A 20735-nucleotide genomic window follows, 5' to 3' on the forward strand; every position below is an offset into this window, starting at 1 on the left:
CTTATTTCCTTCACAGTGATTTATATATTCAGCCACTTTTTTGCCCAATCATACCTTTGTTTGATGTATGTGTCTTTCAGATGCTCCTAAGATTGTTTTTCTGTCTCTAGTTGTTGAATTTGTTGAAGTTTCAGGGAGAGGTGTCAGGAGCACTCCTCATGGCGCTATTTCTCTGACATCGACCTCTTTATTTTTTAAGAGAGAGGAGGGAAGATAGTGAGACAGACTTCTGCATGCATCCCAACCGGGGTCCATCTCGCAACCCCATCTGGGGCCTATACTCGAATCAGTGGAGCTATCCTCAGCATCTGAGGATAACGGTGCTCGAACCAATCGATGCACTAGCTACGGGAGGGGGAAGAACTAGAAAAAGGGGAGAGGGAGAGGAAGAAAAGCAGATGGTCGCTTTTCCTATGTGCCCTGACTGGGGATCAAACCTGGGACGTCCATAGGCTGGGTTGACACTCTATCCAGTGAGCCACTGGCCAGGGCCAACCTCTGTCTTGTCAAGTCTAAGCATTAACTTATGTGTCTTGACCCCACAGTAGCATTTGACCTGGTGAACCATTCCCGTTTTTGTTATTGTTTTAAATTATGAAGTCCTTCAGGAATTAAAAAAAGGTGCTAAAATAATATAATGCACATGTGTACTTGCCCTCTAGTTTCAAGAGTGAAAATGACCAGGTCAGCTGATGCTCTGCCCATCCCCTACCCCCAGCTCTTCCCAGTTGTAACCCCTTGCTCCCAGATGTAACCACTGTACTGAATTGGTATTTCTTGTTGCCATACTTGTTTTGTACTTTTGCTACCTATATAAAATGTTTATCTATATAAAATGTAGTGGCATTCTTTTTTTCCCATGTTTTTAACCTCCATATTGAGATTATTTGTAAATATTTTCTGCAACTTATTCTTTTTATTCAGTGTTTTGTTATGAAATCATTTATGTTGCCATGAGAGACCCTAGGGTGTTTATTTTCACTGTTTATTCCATTGTATTAATAGACTATATAACCTATCCACTATGTTGTGGATGGACAAGAAAGTTGTTTACACTTTTCAGTTGTTACAAACAGTCCTAGAAACATTCTTAGAAAAATCTCTTTAGATGTGTATTTCTGTTTGATAATACCGAGAAGTAGAGCTCCTGGGTTCTAATGTATTTAACTAGACTTTTCTTTTGAATCACCTTGTTCTAGGTTTTCATGATACTTACTGCACTTGTTTGGTTTCAGCCTGCTTCATAGGCCAAGCGGTCTCATCTCATTTTCTGGACCCTTGGCCTCTACTGCACTCTATATTTGTGTCCTGGGGATTTGTCTTTGGCTCTCCTCTCTATCTTGCCAGCTTCTAGCTTTTTTTTTTCTTCTGATTTATCCCCCATGCTGATCCCAGGATAATCTTTATCAAATGCAACTCAATCATGTCACTACTTTGCTTAAAGTTCTCTAGAGAACCCCTCCTGCCTTTAAAGGTCAGGTTTTGTATCATGGACAAAACCTTTAAGGATTAGCCCTCCGTGTATCTCAACTCCTACCTCTGCTCTACAGGATCCTGAAGACCATCTCTCCAGCAGGCTGGGCCTTTGCTCAGGCTGTTTCTTCTGTTCACAATTTTCTTTCCCTTCACTCCTTAACAGCCTAGTAAACTTTTTCTCATTTTAAAAGATGACTTACATGTCCTTTTTTTAGGGAAGTTATACCTGACACTTTCAGACAGAAGTAAGAAATTTCTTCTCTGTTCTTCTAGCAGTTTATCTCCATTATACTTCTTGATTCATTTATCTAGCAAATACTTACTTATTGCCTGCTACATGCTAGAGAATGTTCTAGACATTGGGGTAGAATAATAAACAAGATAGACAGGGTTCTTATTTTTCAAAGAGTCTGCATTTCAGAGGGTAGAAAAGAGAAAAAAAAACAAGTAAACAACATTATTTTAGATAGATAATGTGGCAATGTGATGGAGAGTATGTGGGGGGAGGGAGGGGAAATAGGCATGATACTTCAGATTGAGTGAGTGCTGTTTGAGCTGAGACCTGAAAAATGAGAAGGACAGCCATGCAGCGTTCTAGAAGAAGAACATTCCAGGCACAAGGAACAGCAAGTACAAAGGCCCTGGGGCTAGAATGAATATACCATGTCTAAGGAACAGAAAGAAGGCCAGTGAGTGAGAACATGATGAGACGGGGGAAGGAGTGCTGTATGAAATAAAATCTGAGAAGGAGACGGGGCCAGATTATGTAGGGCCTTGTGGGTAAGATTTGTGTTTTAAGTATAGTGGAAAACTACTAGAAGATTCTGCATGAGAGAGTGGCATGATCTGATTTATGTCTAGAATTATCACTTCTGGCAGATAGGTATGAGGAGAATTGTAGAGGGCAGAGTGAGAATGGGCTGTAAGTGGAAAATTTAGACTCTTGAATCACCTTGTTCTAGGTTGGCAGTTTGGATCACTGGTATTTTGGTATTTGTAGTGTCCATGGCACAAAGTGGAATGACTTAGGATATATTGTTAAGGTAGGTTGACAGAACTGGCTGATGGATTAGATATGTTGGTTTTAAGGAGAGATGGAATTAAGAAGAGGACCCCTTGGCTTTTCATGAGTTACTGACATGTGTGTGACTTGTGTCAGTGATGAGAAAGTTCTGTGGGGGAGGAATCCAAAGTTATCTTTTAGTTATTTTAAGTTGGACATGGCTCTTTAAAATTTTTTTTTAATTTATTGATTGGGGGGGGGGGAGAAAGGATGGGGTAGAGAGAGAGAGAGAAGGGGGGAGAGAGAGAAACGGTGATTTGTTGTTCCACTTATTCATGCATTCATTGGTTGACTCTTACATGTACCCTGACCAGGGATCGAACACACAGCCTTGGCAGTGTATCGGGATGACAATAATCAATTGGTCAGGACTGGACATGCCTCTTAAGACTGCAAAATGTGAATGGCAGGAAATCAGTTAGGTAGAATGCTCTGAAGGTCAGGGGTTGTCTTAGTTTGTTGGGACTGCTATTACGAATTATCAGAGACTGGGTGGCTTAAGCAATGAACATTTATTTCACCTAGTTCTGGGAGCTGGCAGTCTGAGATCAGGGTGCAGCATGGTGGGTTCTGGTGAGGAGCCTTTCCAGCTTGCAGACCACTGGTTTCCTGTATTCTCACATGGCCCTAGAGGGTGAGGGGGACTTCTGCCTCTTCATAAAAGGGCACTAACTAGGCTTCATCCTGAAGACTCAGTTACCTTCTAAAGGCCTAGCCTCCTAATACCATCACACTGGGATTAGATTTCAATATGTGACATTTCTGGTGAGGCACAAGCCTTGAGTTCATAACAGGGATGGAGATAATTTTGGGAGTCAGCAACTTATTGATTATATTTTAAAACTTTGAGACTGAGTAAAATATCTGAGCTGGAATGGAGATGGAGAGAGAAGAGCTGCTGTGGACACGGCAGCATTTAGAGAGTGACAAGTGGGGGTGTAAGTGGGCGTTCTAGAATACGATAGAACGAGAGAGTATCAATTGTGCCATGCTGCTTAGAGTCAGAATATGAAGGCAACAAATGTGTCCACTGGATTTGACTCCCTGGAGCTCACTGTGACTAAGGTAAGAGCACCTTTAGGGCTTTCCAGTGGTCAGAAGGTGGGACTTAGCTCAGTACTTTCATTAATTGCATATGTATCTGTCACCTCCTCTAGATCTTGTGCTAGTTATATTTCCTTCTGGGGCTTAGCATATAGCAGATGGTAAATAAATGTTTGCCTGCAGGTGTGATTTTTACAGTGCAGTTGAAAGACTAATATACTTTTCTACCCTCATTTAGAATGCTTTTAGATCACCGACCCTTCTGACCAGTTTGTATCAGTTCAAGGAATATAGTTGTGTTAAGGATAATTTAAAGAAAACACGAGAGAAGCAGGTCCATTTTATAGAGGTTCACAGTGCATCCTGAAGCCGTCTGCTGTCGGAAAACAGGGCCTTGGATTTGGCGACCTCCTTTAGCTCTGCCCCACTGCCTGGCCCTGGCAGTGCTGGTGGCAATCCCCCATGCTCTCCGGACTGCAACTTTTCAGCTGTCGTATGTGGATACTACTAACAAATTCCTCTCCCAGGATTTTCATGAGCAGCACATGAGCTAATGCACAAAGTTGAATGATACTCTATAAGAGCTATTTTTGTCAAAATAATTAAATTATCTATTTTATTACAGACTTATAAAGTAGATTAGATCAGAGTGTCATGAAATATTTAGTCAGTAGTGTATGAATAGCATCACGTTTGGGGAGGACACATTGCTGGGAAATCTGGTACTTTTCTTGAGATATATAGGAAATTAATTTCTTTTGGTTTTGTTCCTTTATCTTTTCTAGATAAATTTAATCATCCTGTTAGAGCCAAGGAATAGACTCTTTTACTTTAAGATCAAGTAATCAAATCTAGCTAGTGTCTGTTTACCTGAGTGTTGCATATATCTGAAAGAATGAAATATAGTGTTACTAGTGATTGTTTTCTTTTTTCTATTATTATTATTATTATTTTAGTGTGTATATTAACTCAACTTGACAAGTTTTCTTTCTTCATGGTGATTACCCGTTTTATTTCACTTCTAGGGTAAAAATCATGGTAAGAAACTTAGAAATTACTATGCAGCAAATAGCTGTCCTCCTCCTGCCAGAATGAGCAACGAGGTAGAACCTGTGGCTACTCCAGCTGCTCCAGTCCCTCCGCAGGTGAGACGTGTGAGAGTGGACAGTGTCCCATGCACAAATGGTCATGGATGGAATTTGTCATTCTTGTGCCCACCAAGGTACAGTTGTGCAGATACTACTGAAAGGTCCCACTTGGTGCTTTGAACTCCTTGAACTGTAAGGCTGGATTTAATGCATGCCACAATCCACAAACCTTGAGATTTCTTATTGGCTTTGGTTGTGATGCATGAAATGATGGAACAAATACTATTTCATGCATCTTTCTCTGTGTGTTTCTCAAAATTCCGGCTTCGGTGATCCTTAATGTTTAGACTAAGCTAGAATAAAAACCAACTCACCCTCAATGGAACAAGAGATTTTTAAGCATTTATGTCTTTATTGCAGTTAATCCCATTTACTTTATATTTTGCCTGCCATTAAGGTCAGTTTCTTGAGATTACCCCCTCTTTTTTTTTTTTTAACTTCTCTGCAGAGAACCTGTATAAACTCTTTCTGGTGAAAGCAAGAGTTCCTTTAACTCCTTGAAAGATAGAGCTAGTGTTTCAAGCAAGATATTTCTGTACTTTAATAGCCTCTGGCATATAGATTCTATTCTTTAATCTGTCTTTGAGGTATTCTTTGTCCTTAGAACAATACAGAATAACTCTAATTGAGTATTTACCGAACCAGGGACTCTGCGAAGCACATTTCATGCGTTATTTCACTCAGGGCAGGGGTAAGGGGTGCGCTCCCCTTGGACACAAAATTTAAAAGGGAGACAAAAAACTCAGTCGTCAACATAAATATTTTTAAAAATTCAAAATGAGTGTAAGAATAGTCAGTGGTGAACAAAAGGTCAAAAACTTGAAGACAGGATAAGTATTACTGATTTTCCTTTTGCTCCAGGCTGCAGTGTGGCTTGGCATAGCATGGTTACTGATCTTGTCTCTATTTAAAATTTTGATATTTTGTTCCTTATTGATTTTATTTTTGATTAGGTTTGATTTATAAAACTATTCCATTAAAATATTATTTATCATTTTAAAATTATTATTATTGTTTACAAAATCAAACAATTACGTTTTCCAAAAATTATTTCTCTTGATTGCTGGGTTTTTTGATGCTCTCTTAAATTCTGTACCCATGGCACATTGCCTACCTTGCCTCGTTCTAGTCCTGGGCCCTGACTTCATGTAATGCTTGCAATAACTTAAGGTATTGGCCTTATTACTCAAAGTGTAATCCATGGGCCCCAACATTGGTCTCACCTGGAAATTTATTAGAAGCTCAGGTAAGCTCAGTATCTTGTCCATGACGTTACACATGGTGAGGCAAGGATTTTTTTAATTTTAGACCACCACTCATAGCCACCATGGTATCATTTTGCTTTTCTGAATGTCACTGCAGTTGTCACAGTGCTGGTTTTTGAAGGCTGCTCTAGAACTAGATGACTGCTCCCTGGTGGGCACTGTTTCCCACCAGCTCCACCCTTCTCGGCAAATGGCCCTGGCCTTCTTTAATAGCGTAGCCTGTTGTGATTTTGAAGAAACTATCCTGTCTCCAGAAAACCTTCCTTTCTAGGTGAAAGAAACTGCTATTTCTATCTGCTGGTCCTGATATAATATGCTTTCCAGACTCTTGTATATTTTATTCTCCTCCAGCAAAATTTAGTTTGTCATTTTTAGTTAACCTGGTAACATTTATTGAGTGTATACTATCTTTTAGGAACTATATTCGGTTTACCTTAACTCATCGTTTCCCAACCTGAATGCAATTGTCTGGATCTGCTGGTTATTTTCCCCTAATTATATTATCTGTAGCTCATCTGTAGACTTTGAGTAGGGGCTCATTTTAAAAATACATGTGTATATAGTTTTTGCATTTGGTAGCAGGCCCTAAAAATGGTAGGAGTTCAGTAAATGCTTGTTGATGGATTCTGGGCCAACTTTACTTCTTCTGATAATGTGACGTTAGGCCTTACCTATACTACCCTAAATCATCCGTGCTGAGTTTATAAGTTTTCGTTTTTTTTTAATTTCTTCATTGGATATAGCAATTAGTCATTCATTATTTTTGTACATTGGTCATTTTCCCACAAACCCATGATTGTTTCCTAGCCTTAGGAGGAGTAAAAGGGAATAAGCTCCTGATTATTATTATTTTTTTAACTCTGTTTCTTATGTCACTGATGTCAGATGGCCTCCTTTAAGCCGGGAGGCAGAGTGATCCTGGCCACAGAGAACGATTATTGTAAGCTCTGTGATGCCTCCTTCAGTTCTCCGGCTGTGGCGCAGGCTCACTACCAAGGGAAGAATCATGCCAAGAGACTGCGGCTGGCGGAAGCTCAGAGTAACTCATTCTCGTAGGTATTGCCATTTTCTCGGGGGCCATGTTGTGGTGTGAGACTGACTGTCTATAGAGAGAAAGAGTTAAAGTGAATCCCTGTTAAGAAGTCTCACTCTTTTAAAATTTCTTTTCTCCAGAGAATCCTCAGAGGCTGGTCAGCGGCGGACCCGGAAAGAAGGGAATGAATATAAAATGATGTCTAATAGGAGAAATATGTATACAGTACAGAATAATTCAGGTATTCAGTGGATTCCCACATACCTTGGCTATGTTATGCAGATGGTCTCCTTTATTTTTATTTCCTTTAATAGTAATAGATAGCCCTGAGGATTGGGGTGAGCTGTTGTTTTGTTTGAATTGGTTAGTGGCTTTTCAAGCTGGTATTTATTTCAGGTCTCATTTATTTATTTTTTTCTATTAAGTATGTTATTTATTTTGATTTTAAACTATTGTTTATGTTTTAAGATTTTTTATCATAGCTTCTTTATATTTCTTTTAGTATTTTCCAGCTGAAGAATGTAAAATGCATTATTAAAAAGAGCTATTTGGTTTAAGGTTGCACCATGTTAAATTTTACTGGGGAAAATAAAAGGCATTATAGCAGTGGCATTTAAGCAGAGTGGTGAATTGGAATCACCTGGGGAGTGTTTGTAAAGTACACGTGCCAGAACCAGGACTTAGACATTTTCAGTCATTAAATTTGGAGTAGAGCCCAGACACGCATGTGTTTTGAAAATGCTTTCTCACTGATTCTGATATATACTTTCAGTTCAGAACAGTTCGTTCCTAGGAGTATTTTCTGAGTTTTGTGGTTACCTTCAGGAGGGAAAGTAGGATGACTAGTCCCTCGTCGTCTCCTACCCGGGCTTCCAGTGCGTACACGACCACAGGTTACTCACAGTGAAACAAACAAGAAAACAAAGTTAATTGGAAAGGAAAGAGAAGCATAGAAAATAGGGATATTTAGAAACAACAATGTGATATAATTAATAGAAGCCTAAACATATATCAGTAATTATAATAAATGTAAATCTACTAATTCTCAGTTAAAAGACAGAGGTTATAAGATTAGATAAAAATGAGCTGAAATGAGGGAAGCTGAGATAGCGATATTCATAGATGAAATAAACTTTAGGTCAGAAGGCAATTTAGGCTATGTTCTCTAACTAAAGAATAATTAAATGAGGTGTTGATAACAAAGATATTAAAAAAACAAACAATTTTCAGTTGTTTAGAAATTTAAAAACACTCCTAAATAACTCATGGGTCAAAGAAGTTATATGAGATATTAAAAATTGTTAGAACCAAACAGTAATAAAAATGTATTAAATTTGCAGTATGCAGTGGAAGTAATATCTTGAGAAAAGCCTTAAATATTTATTATAGTAGAAAAGAAAACATAAAATTAATAAGCTGATTCTTCAGTTTAAGAAGTCAGTTATATAAAGAGAAGAAAATAAAATGATCAATAATTCTACCAACATTTTTGTCATTCCACCTTTTCTACGTACTACTTTTTAGAAGTAGAAATATGTTTATATTTTGTCATATTCATATTTCACTTAATAGCATATTACAAATACATTTTCATGTAATTTAAGTGTTTTCATTATTTTTAGTGACTGCATGGTTTTCCATTACAGTTCTTACCATAATTTTCCATACATATTTTTGGAACTCTCCTTTCCCCACTCTCTCACAAAGCCTTTTATTTATTTTTTTTATTTTTTATTTATTTTTTGTATTTTTCTGAAGCTGGAAACCGGGAGAGACAGTCAGACAGACTCCCGCATGCGCCCGACCGGGATCCACCCGGCACGCCCACCAGGGGCGACGCTCTGCTGTGACCAGAGCCATTCTAGCGCCTGGGGCAGAGGCCAAGGAGCCATCCCCAGCGCCCGGGCCATCTTTGCTCCAATGGAGCCTCGGCTGCGGGAGGGGAAGAGAGAGACAGAGAGGAAGGAGAGGGGGTGGAGAAGCAAATGGGCGCTTCTCCTATGTGCCCTGGCCGGGAATCGAACCCGGGTTCCCCGCATGCCAGGCCGACGCTCTACCGCTGAGGCAACCGGCCAGGGCCACTCACAAAGCCTTTTATAAACATTGATGACATAAATTTCCTTGTTGATAAATATTTATGCAAAAATTCTTTGTATGTGTGTGTGTGTGAGAGAGAGAGAGAGAGAGAGGGACAGATAGGAACAGACAGGGACAGACAGGAAGGGAGAGAGATCAGAAGCATCAATTCTTCATTGTGGCATCTTAGTTGTTTGTTGATTGCTTTCTCATATGTGCCTTGATGGGGGGGGGGCTATAGCAGAGCGAGTGACCCCTTGCTTAAGCCAGTGACCTTAGATTTAAGCCAGTGACCTTTGGGCTCAAGTCAGTGACCATGGGGTCATGTCTATGATCCCATGCTCAAGCCAGTGATCCCCACACTCAAGCTTCTGAGCCTGCACTCAAGCCAGATGAACCCATGCTCAAGCCAGTGACCTTGGGGTTTCAAATCTGGGCCTCAGGATTCCAGGCTGACGCTCTGTCCACTGTACCACCACCTGGTCAGGCTATGCAGAAATTCTTAGTATTTTTAAAGATAATTCTTAGAAATAGAATTTTAGGATTAAAGAATTAACATAATTATAAATACTTCATATAATGTTGGAAAATAAGTCATTTTTAAAACTGTATTTACTTTTTATAGACATTGTCATTTGGAGTTGGGTTTGGCTCTATTGTAGCCTTTTTGACAATAGTTGGAAGAATCATATTGGCTTTTAGATTGAACCTGTATAAAATTATAATTTAAAAAATCCATTCTCATGTTCATGTAAAGCTAGGAATCTGTGAATTTCATAATTTTAACTTAGAAATACAAATTCCAGTGAATCGATCAGATGATTGTCATTCACTCAGCGAATATTTTGAAATGAACATGTTACTTTTATCTCTTGCTTTCTCAGGTCCATACTTCAATCGCCGCTCTCGGCAGAGAATTCCGCGTGACCTGGCCATGTGCGTCACTCCCAGTGGCCAGTTCTACTGTTCAATGTGCAACGTTGGGGCTGGTGAAGAGGTGGAGTTCCGGCACCATTTAGAGAGCAAACAGCATAAAAGCAAGGTGTCTGAACAGCGGTACAGGAATGAGATGGAGAATCTGGGCTATTTATAGTGATCATTGTGTTCGGATAGAGCAGCTCGTCCTGCCTGTTGTTTGCCTTCTGTCAACATGCCCTGCTTTGTGATCCTTTTGATATGAGTACATTCCTCTGCTTAATGTTAATACGTGTAACCTGCAGTGGTTCCGTGAGGTGTCAAAGCTGGGGAGGGAGAAGAACGTGCTTCTTAGGTCATGATACTTTTTCAGATCAGTTGTGTTGAGTTACTTAGAGCATGTGACTTGCCTACCCCATGAGAAATAATTTTTTATCTTGACCAAGTTCTGGTCAATTAGTAGCCTGACCACTTAGAGCTTTAACTATTGTAAAAATCTCATTTTTATTTTTTGCAATTTTAGTTTTATGTACACTTAAGGAAAGGATTTTATTGAGTTCTTCAGATCACAGTAAAAATAGGTAAGCAGAGATTTCAGTTTTACAAGGCTTCTTTGGAACCGCCACCAAGACTCATGTTTGTCAGTGGGATGAACTATTATAAACTGTATTAGGGTCTTTTCCAGGCCATTTCCCCCTTTATCATGTCTTCCCATTATTGAGATGAAGGTTTCTTTGGATGCAGACACTTTGGATGTGCTGTGGACTTCCATAAAGTGAAACTTCATTTCTGGTCATGGATTTCACATGTTTAAATGCTACCTTCTTCCCTCTTTTTTCCCTCTAGTTTAAGTTTATTTTCATGCCCCAGCTTTGTTGTGGGATTTCCAAGCCCCACATTTGAATATGAATTTAAGATAGATGTGATATTTTTAAAAATATATATTTTTCAGCTGGTTTTAGAAAATGTAAAGATATGCTTGATTTTTCAATTTAGAGTTACTTTATTGATAATAACTTGTTACTTAGAGGATGGCCTCAATCGTAAGTTTAGATTTCTGGATATTTGGTTTGGCAGACTTTGTAGATAAACTGATCTGTGTATTTTACTTACACTCATCTCTGTCTTTAAGTTAGTTTCTTGGCTACCCTGAAAAATACCACTACCTTACTGTTTCATAGATAGAGAGAATTTTTAAAAAATTAATCAAATTTTTGTATCATTATCTCTAGTAGAACAATACATGACTTTAATTTTTTCTAATTCAATTTCCTTAAAGATAATAGAAATCATTATAGTTACTTGGTATCTGATAATTACAACAGTATTATTAGTTTTATATTTTGTTTTTAAAATAAAGCTCTAGTATATGTCTAGATTAATTAATAGAGTACTCTATGAACTTTCATTAACTGTATTTTATCTGCTTACTATATTTACATGGATTAGACTGGTGCTTATCCATACTTCTTTTAAAAGGCCACATAGAAGTTTTTATTGGGCAGTATCTTTGCACTATGGTCAATTCACACTTGATTGTTAATATTACTAATTAAAAAAAACCAAACTCCTGTTTTTCCTTGAGAATTCTAAATGCAGAGTTGGGGAGAAGGAAACTTATAATCATAATTCCTTTCCTTTAATAGTTCTAAACAGTTTTTGAACAATGCAGACCCATGTGTAAAATTCAGTTTTGTGATTAACCTCGGTTACAGTATCAAGTCACTCTTCTGTTGGCAAGTGATGGTTTTTGAAAAGTAGAATTATTTAATGATTTTTTTTTTCAGAAATGGCAGAATAAAATAATGTTCAGTTGAGATTCCATCTAGACCTGTGACTTTTAGTATAACCCTTTGTGCAGTAATCTATAAAATACAGTTGATTAGTGTAGGGCAATTTAGAACTTATTGAATTGGTCAGTAGATTATTCATTTTGCTGCTAAGTATAATTTTTTGGTAGATTTTAATATTACAGTGCTGGCCACTGGTTCTATGATTATTTAAAAATTCCATTTTCCATTCTCTCTGTATGTGTATTTATATACATACACACACGTATAAAAATATAGGTATATACTTCTATGTGATACCATAGAGAAGATTTCATTGAATTTTTATTTCAGATAATAGTAAAAGATTGTGGAAAAGAATTTACATTTTGTAAAAGTGACATTCATTCCACTTCCAGCTTTTTCTTTGCAAATGAAATGAAAGGAAGGGTTTCCCTCCTTCTCCCACTTAACAGTTTCATTATATGTATGTATACAAACAGCAGTGGGTTTCAGGCCCGGGTGTTCGTCCCGGCCTGTGTATTCAGGTTTCCCGTCTCCTAGTGCCCTTAATGGATGTTATGAATGCATAAATGCGTTTTCTTTTAAAGAAAAAAGATTTATAGTGTTATTTCTTACTTGCTATATTTATTTGCACTAAAAAAGAGCTCTGTTTGTTTTATATGACACTTTAGATGCCATATTGCCTACAGTAACTCTCTTTGGTTCTTAATTTCTGAACTCCAGGAAGTTGATAAATAACTTCCATGATCATTTATAGAGGTTACATACACATCCCCCCTAAAAAGCCCCTACATAGTTCTGAGATAGTGGGTTGTGTTCTGGGCTTGTGACCTTCCAATCTTCTGTATTCCATATGTGAAATAAAGGGTGGCAGAGGCTGTCAGAAAGGAAATGCCTAAATGAATGCATCTCTGCATGGTACAGCTTCTCATCTTCATGCGTTTCTTGTAGACAGTGTTTTTTCCCTGTCCACGAAGGTGGTTGTTACTACTGCAGTCGGTGATATGTGATCTCTGTTGATTTCATTTTGTGAAGTCCAATCCTGCTCTGTAATTTGCTTTAGAATTTGCACCCTGTGCCCCCCAGGAATCATGTTAGTATCTTTTACATGCTGTATACAAGGACTGACTGAGGCCTAAACAACGGAAAACCTGTAGTCAATTAAATTAAGTAGATTTCAGTAATCATCTGCAAGAACTCATGGCATCAGAGTTTCTTTTCTTGGTGAATAACTTTGTGTAAGTTGTCATTCAAAATCGATGTTAGAAGATAATAGAAACTCGACTAAGATATTGAGGGCAAGAAGCTGTAAAGAAAAAATTCCATGTTCCAATTAAAAGATTGGATTCTATATGCCTTTGAAGTGTTGTTTTTTTTTTCAAAAAGTTAAGTGGCAAAACTGAGTGTGCCATGTAATCCTTTTGACTCCACGTTGAACAGACAATATTTTGTTGGTCTTTATATATCACGTACAGCAACTTGTAAATATGTGTACATTGTTTATTCCATTTGTCTGCCTATCTCTTATTGCACTGAATTCTGTAAGGAATACCTTCTTTATACCATTCATTCTGAAAAATAAATTGGTACACTTAGAAAATCATTTAGGTTTTTGAAATCCTGAGATTGAGTGAAGAATTATACTTCTTTTTAATAAATTGGTACACTTAGAAAATCATTTAGGTTTTTGAAATCCTGAGATTGAGTGAAGAATTATGGCTATCTGAGGTCATCCTTATGTCCCTCTCACTTAACCATCTAAGGAAGCATGAGATCTTCCACCTTGTTTTGCAGAGATGTTCTGTGGCCCTGTATACTTCCTCTAGCTACCTAGCTACACTTTGAACAAGGAAAGCTGTTTATATATATGTAAATCTTTCTTTTTAGATAGATTTTAAGAATTAGCCGTGGGACTTATGATTTCTCCACTCCTGAATTGGAACGATGAGCAACAGTGACCTATGTGAAATGAGTTTGCTTATGTTGAGGGAGACATGTAATTGTCCCACATGGTATTCTCTACAGAGCAGCAGGAATGGTGGATTGGGAACCTAATCTATTTTGTTCCCTCAATGTTGGAACTTAGGCTGGAAGTACTCTGTAAAGAACTTGGTGAGGCATATAAGGATAATAGAGCTGCTCTAGAAATAGAGGAATGTTTTGTCAATATAAGCAAAAGTTTAAGGCAGGCTGTAGAAGAGAGGTTTAAAATTATTCTATCTTACCAACCTTTTTAAATTTTTTTTTTTTTTTTTTTTTTTTTTTTTTTTTTTTACCAGACAAATCACTGTTCAGGAGTTTCTCACATAATTGTGTTTTATTGCTGCCTTTCTTTTTTTTGGGGGGGGTGGGTCCCTACTGTTGTGAGTTATTACTGTCAATTCAACTGAATGGACAAATAACTGTGTAAATAGCTTCCCACATGATATTTCTTTTGCTAGCTCTTTTGACTTTTTCTTCCCATTATGAGTGGGAGGATCATTTGCAAACTTTTTTCTGGGTAGCTACCAAAAAATACAGGCTTGTGGTCCTATGTGACCCTGTCTCCGTTAAGCCCAGAATATGAGTGCCTTGAGCAAGTTTTAGCATTTCACAGAGAGAAGAGATGATACAATTATTGCCATTAATCACAGTTCATTAAACACAGGAGCTTGAAATAGCAAAGGTTTATGTGAATTCTGTATTCTACATCTTTTTTTTTCTTAATGAAGTCTCAATTTAATATTAAGTATAACTGTTATTAGTATTGATCAGGAACCATGCACCCTGAAAATGAATTCAGTTGTCCTAGGCTGGCAGTAGTCTGACTGATGGTGTGGTCAGTTGGGAAGAGCTGGACACTGATGTTTGGAAAACTTCATTACAGTGTTCTTTTTCAAACTTGTGTCTTCTGTAGAGAGGAGAGAATTATGTATTTTGCAAATGAAGTGTGGGAAGAAATTGTCATGCCAATAAATATTAATTATGTTACTTTGTCTTACATTTTAAAAAAGCATCTTTACAAGTCAGGTCCAAGGACTTTTAAAACAAAATTTTTCTTCTGAAATAATTTTTAAAGTTCCCAATTGCTGAGTACTTTGAATCTTTAAAACACTCTGCAAGCCCTGGCCAGATAGCTCAGTTGGTTAGTGTTGTCCCTACATGCTGAGGTTGTGGGTTCAATCCCCAGTCAGGGCACATACAGGAACAGAGTGATGTTTCTGTCTCTTTCTTTCTCTCTCATCCTCTCTCCCCCTCTCTCTAAAATCAAGAAACGAAAATAATTAAAGAATAAAACACTACTAAACTAATTTTATCAAAGAAATTTAACATAAATTTGCAGAGTTGAAAAAGTTTCACTATATACCTACCACTAGGTTCTACATTCAATATTTTACTATACCTGTATTACCATATATCTGTTTCTCCCTCTGTTCATCCATCAATCCATAGTTTATTTTAAATATACATTTCAATGTAAATTTTAGACAACACAGTTCCCTTAAACACATTAGTATGTGTCATTAACTAGAGTTTAATGTTTGTTTGAATAGCAGTATCTTTTAAAGAGCAGTGTCTCAGTCATAAGTTTAGATAATATATTTCTTGAACTCATGAAGTTGACACCTGAGCCAATGAACATACACTTTTTCTCCTGTGGACTTAGCCTTCCAGTGTCTGTTTTTGTATGTGCTTAGAGCGAGGGAATACAACTTCTTTCCAACTGAAGTTTTCTCATGGTGGTCATCTTAAGTGCTTCATTGTCCTATGTTTTAAACTTTCATGATAAGAATTTCTCCCTTACCCTCTTGTTATGATGTATTCTTTGCTGAACTATGCAGCTTTTTAAAAAATAATTGTAAGTTTACTGATTAGGGTTTATTAAATCAGCTTATACCTCATTTCAATCTGCTGCTGCTTTTCTCACATGATCATGTTTCCTTCACTATGACCTGTTCTCCCGGAAAGTCTATAATTAAACCTATAGACGATTAGCTGTTTTAAACAATTCTCAAAGAGCAGATTAAGTAGGTTAGAAAGTTGAAACCATTAATTTATCTAAAGCCTTTGAGTTCCCTGAGAATGGTGATTGCCCATGCTTCCTCTAGCCATAATTAGCAGGATTGAAAATGATTGTACTGTACAATGAATTGTTGAAATTGTGAGCCTTAGTAACCATCTTTAGCTTTACTCGTACTGTCTGGAAAAATGTTTTTTTTGGACACATGACTTCATTATGCCATTTTTTGGTGGACAAGGAATTTAAGTGACTTGTTCCAGGGCATGAAGGTGCAATGGATATGTTGGAATTGGAACGTCAGTGTTCTTGATTGAGTCTTGTGCTAGTTTGATAAGATTTCTGGCTTCTAAAATATCACTTCTTTTGGGGGCTCTTAAAAGGAAAATAAGTTTTTTACTAATTTGATGTTCATTTTTAGGCATTTCATGACTTTTTGAACTTAAAGATTTTTTTCACAGTCATAGTTTCTCATTAAGCCAATGAAATTGCTAAAAATATCATTTCGCTGTTGAATACTAACTAATGCCCATTTTACTAGATTTGTTTTTGCATCTCAGTGACTGTCATGAGTCCTTTATAACTCTATGTAAGTGCTTATGTGACCCCCTCACTAGTGAAAATAAATGTTCTATATCACTGATTAATGTATATTCTCTATATGATCTATTTTTTTAAGGAAAAGTGACCCCATGTGTCAGAATGGACGGTATTATCCTAGGGCAAAGTACATATGAAGTTTATTTCTACTCTGCAAATCTGGCATTTACGGGAACAAAACTCAGAGTGGCTGGTCATTGCTTGCCTTCTTTTGGTACTTGAGCACTTTTCTGTGGTTTTGTAAATTCATGTGTTGTTTTATAAGAATTTCCTGTTGATTCTGTTAATTGGTATTCACCTTGAGGTATCCTTGGCTGCCCACAATAATTTAGTTTGGGCATGGTGTGTCTGCTTTGAAATACCTTACTAGAGTATGTCAGACTGCACGACAGCATTCCATGAATCTGCTAGGACCATAAGTTGCCTCTCTTGGATGTATGCTCTAGATCCAGAAGCAAAAATGACTTTGCTTTCACTGTTAAGGTTGTATTTTGGTGCAGTTATTGTTTTAAATGAGAGGATAAGATTTTGGAAAACCAAGGGAGACTTTCGAATCCTTCATTTAATGGCATGGCAAGCTCTTAAAGCAGTTTTTGCTATTTCATTACAACAATCTCTCTGGTAATGGATATAGCTTAAAAAAAATGCCAGCCCAAACTGTGATATTGAAATTGTTTTCTAAAATTATTTCTAAATGTCCTACAGGGTTTAACATCTGTGTATACTGTTGGGGCTAAGTGCCAGTCACCGCTTTGGAAATCTGTTTCTGTTCTGGGGCTGTAGAAATGACAGGTGTCATGGGATTAAAACCAATCAAGTGTAAAATGTGAAATTGAATTTGCGCTTTTGGTCTTATTTTCTTCTGCATATTGAATATATAAATCAAAAAAAGTTATTTAAAATTTGTACTGCTTATGTTGATGGCTCATTTTGGCTGTGTATCTTCACTATGTACTGATTTCTGATAAAGGCTTGACATTATAACAAGCATTTTGTGTTCAATTTAATAAAACAGTTTCTGAGTCTTGTCTGCACATTGTTTGGTTATGAGTTGGAGCTCAAGGGAAAAGGTACATCGTCAGCATGGAGGTATTATTTTGATGCTGGTGCTCAGTGGTGGTGGGTTCATCCTTCATGAGTCTGCACATCATCTGCTACAGACTTGAACTCATGTGGAGTATTATTAGCTCTTGATCTTGCAAGAGAATTGACTTAGCTGCCCGCACTATGCTACCCTCTCCACGTTGCTGGAGTTAGCCTAAGATGAGTGAGTTCTTAATTTTATTGATATATTTTAAATTTCATCTTCCCTTCAAATTTTGAGAAAAGTTGAGCTTAGCAGGATCATAACTCCTGCTTCTAGAAATAAACACATATTAAAAGGCATATTCCAATTAATCTTTTGGGTATTTCACATATAAAATACTCTCATAATTGGCTTAAAATTAAATATATTTTGGGGTATGGCCATTAAGCACTCTGGTTTACTTTATGCAATGTGCTTTTGAATTTAAATGCTCATTTTAAAAAGCAGATTATAGGCCTGGAAGGTGCTGTTATGGTTTCTTTAATCGGTATGCAAGACACATACACTTCCTGTCGTGGGAAAAATTCTTGTCTGCACACACAAAATGTTTCTGAATGAACTGAATAGATCACATTGACTCTGTGTGTTTTAAAATACTCAAGGCATCAGCACATTTTATTAAATAATCTCCAAGAGACTTCTAGCTTAAAAGAGAGCATAATACTGGGCATAAAAAAAAGGTCTTAAATCAGTAGAGCTTTTCAGCTCTTTTATAGGCATTTTTTGAGGCTTATGCGTTTGCTGAAAATCTATTCAAGATGAAGCGCTGTGTGTTATCCTTTAAAATTGCCTGTTTTAAAAATGCAATAAACTTCCCCAACGAATTATAAATTGATATAAGATTGTAGAGAGGTCAGAAATAGATCTTTTTGTGATGAGTTTTAAGATTTTTATCATCTGAGTTCAGACTTAGCCCACTGTTTTATGCCTGTTTGTGGGACATTCATAAACTGTTGAAAATTGGGAACTTACAAAAAGATGAAGACAGGCAACTATTGTGAAATGTAAATATTATTTAATAGGAATGCAATATGAATCCTTACCGAAAACAAAAACAAAGAAACACTTGAAAATACACTCCACTGTGTTATATCCGTGTGTGTGAGAGAAAGATGAGAGTGTGTGTGTTAGAAGGGAGTATATGTAAATATGTTTAAGATGTCAAATACTTGTAGTGAAGCATGTCCAAAGGAGCAGAGTAAATTTGCCACTGAAAGTGTGTGCCACCATAGGCGGTCTCTATGACGTCTGCTGGGCATTTTGAATGTCTCTAGGTTTAATTAGAGTTTTAAATATACTTTGGCTGGCAGCCATCCTCCAGAAAGGAACAAGATGTCTTTAATATTAGCTTCAATTTTTAATTTTTGCTGATTCCAGAAGCTCTTTATTCATGTTTTCTAGAAATAGCTTACTAGATTATGGACTTTGACCAAAGGTATCTAGTGCCACCCTGTGGACTTTTTAAATCTTACAGTACGCAGTTTGAATGTGGTGTCTTTGAAGCAGGATCTTTGGTTAAAAACCACCTAGTGGAGGAGAGGAGTTTTCATCCTTAAATAGAGCAAGGGCAGACACCATGTCTCGGAGGTATCAAGGAGTTTATTCTTTTACAGTTTTGGCTGCTGATGTATGCAGAGTGAGAAAAGTGGTGTGCTGGGAATCAGGATGCATTTTTATGTATATATTATGTGTGTGTGTGTTGTAGGATTTTTTGTGATGTTTTAAAAATATTCTGCTTTAAAAATCCATTTCCCCATATGTGTTTGGTTATGTGAACAGCAAACATAGAAGCTAAAATAAAATGATGGTTAACGAAAGCCCCAAACTGGAGGAAAGGACTAGAAAAATCTCCATCAAAGAAGAATGTTGAACATTTTAAAAATGGTATTCAGGGGCAAATCATGCTGACAATATAAAAACTAAATGATAAAGAACTAAAGTTTTTCCAAACACAATTTATTTGGGGGAAGAACATAATGGTTTATGTTTCAATAAGCTGGCAGAACCGAAGGAGACTTACTTGTCTTTTATTAAATATTTCAAACACTTAGAAAAAGTATATACTTACTTTGGTCCAAGTTCCGTCACCTGTATGCTCTTGAGCATGCCACCTAACCTCTGGGTTATTTAGTTACTTAGAATTGGAGTAGGATTAGGTTTGAATTCCAGTTATTTCTTTTTATCCCTCCTAGTAATAGGGATAATTTAGAGAATTGATCTTTTAAAAAAAAGTTAGTTGAATTTTTTGAGTAAATACATTCTGAACGCATTCCTGAACTCATCTCCTGTTTTCCTCACCCACGGTGAGCACATTACCAGTTGCTTAGGTGTCTGTGCAGAGATCGTCCCTGCAGCATGAGTGGTGGCACTCCACACCCCTTCCACCCGCTGCCCAGTGTGCCCGGTAGCTGTCTGTACCAGCACCAGTGGGTCTGTTTCGTTCTTTTTGACCAGAGGTAGTCAACCTGGTCCCTCCCACCCACTGGAGTGCGGCTTTGACGACTTGTGCAACATGGGGCCTGGCGTTGTCGTGAAGGAGGATGGTTTGACCATGTCAATCAGGTCTTTTCAGTCGAATAGCCTCATTCACGTGGTGTAGCTGGGCAATGTAGAGCTCCTTGTTGACTGTGGCATTCTTTTCGAGCATTTCCCAGTTCTTCATCGAATTCAGAAGGCCTTCCGCTGCGGCACGTGTCATCGACGTCAAAGTCGCCATTTTTGAACTTTGCATTTCCGTGCTGTAGACTCGCCTATGACACCTTTTTCATACACGTCGCAAATGTCCCGGGCTGCTTCGGCAGCTTTTTGACCTCAATGAAAAGCAAAGAAGAGCAGGTGTCGAAAATGTTGATTTTTGCCTCCTGGGTATTCCATTTCTAAGCCTCAAAACTAATAAAAAATTAAATAACTCAAAAATACAATTAACATAGTTTTGTAGAGCAGAAAGAGTTTTATCGAATGAATACTTACCCTTTGCCAAACAGCAAACAAATTGTTGTAAAATAAAAGAAAATATAAAAACGCTACGAACTTATTCCCCAACCCAATACTTGGTAAGTAATTATTATTATATGCTTTAACTTGCTGTAAGTCTGCTTTATAAATTTTATAAAGTAGTTACTTCCCTACTTTATAAATCACCATTGCTGTGGAACCAGTGGGTGGTTAGAAAATTTTACTACTAACAGAGATACAGAAGTGTGCGGTAGGTATAAAAAAGTTGACTACCCCTGTTTTT

At 37.3% G+C, this 20735-nt stretch overlaps 1 protein-coding gene across 4 annotated transcripts in view; it reads left to right on the forward strand.

Annotated features, from left to right (window-relative positions):
• ZMAT3 (zinc finger matrin-type 3) overlaps positions 1–17439 on the forward strand; it is a 42565-nt gene extending 25126 nt beyond the window's left edge. For 3 of the 4 annotated variants that reach the window (XM_066346770.1, XM_066346771.1, XM_066346769.1), the window contains 4 exons: positions 4609–4728; positions 6882–7048; positions 7170–7270; positions 9990–17439. In XM_066346770.1, coding sequence (XP_066202867.1) covers positions 4609–4728; positions 6882–7048; positions 7170–7270; positions 9990–10198 — 597 coding nt within the window. In that variant the 3' untranslated portion in view covers positions 10199–17439. The remainder of the gene's footprint in view (positions 1–4608; positions 4729–6881; positions 7049–7169; positions 7271–9989) is intronic. The other variant, XR_010746771.1, reaches the window with a different exon arrangement.
• The last annotated feature ends 3296 nt before the right edge of the window (positions 17440–20735 follow it).

Source organism: Saccopteryx leptura, chromosome 8 (genome assembly GCF_036850995.1).
Source record: "Saccopteryx leptura isolate mSacLep1 chromosome 8, mSacLep1_pri_phased_curated, whole genome shotgun sequence".
NCBI classification, from domain to species: Eukaryota; Metazoa; Chordata; class Mammalia; order Chiroptera; family Emballonuridae; genus Saccopteryx; species Saccopteryx leptura.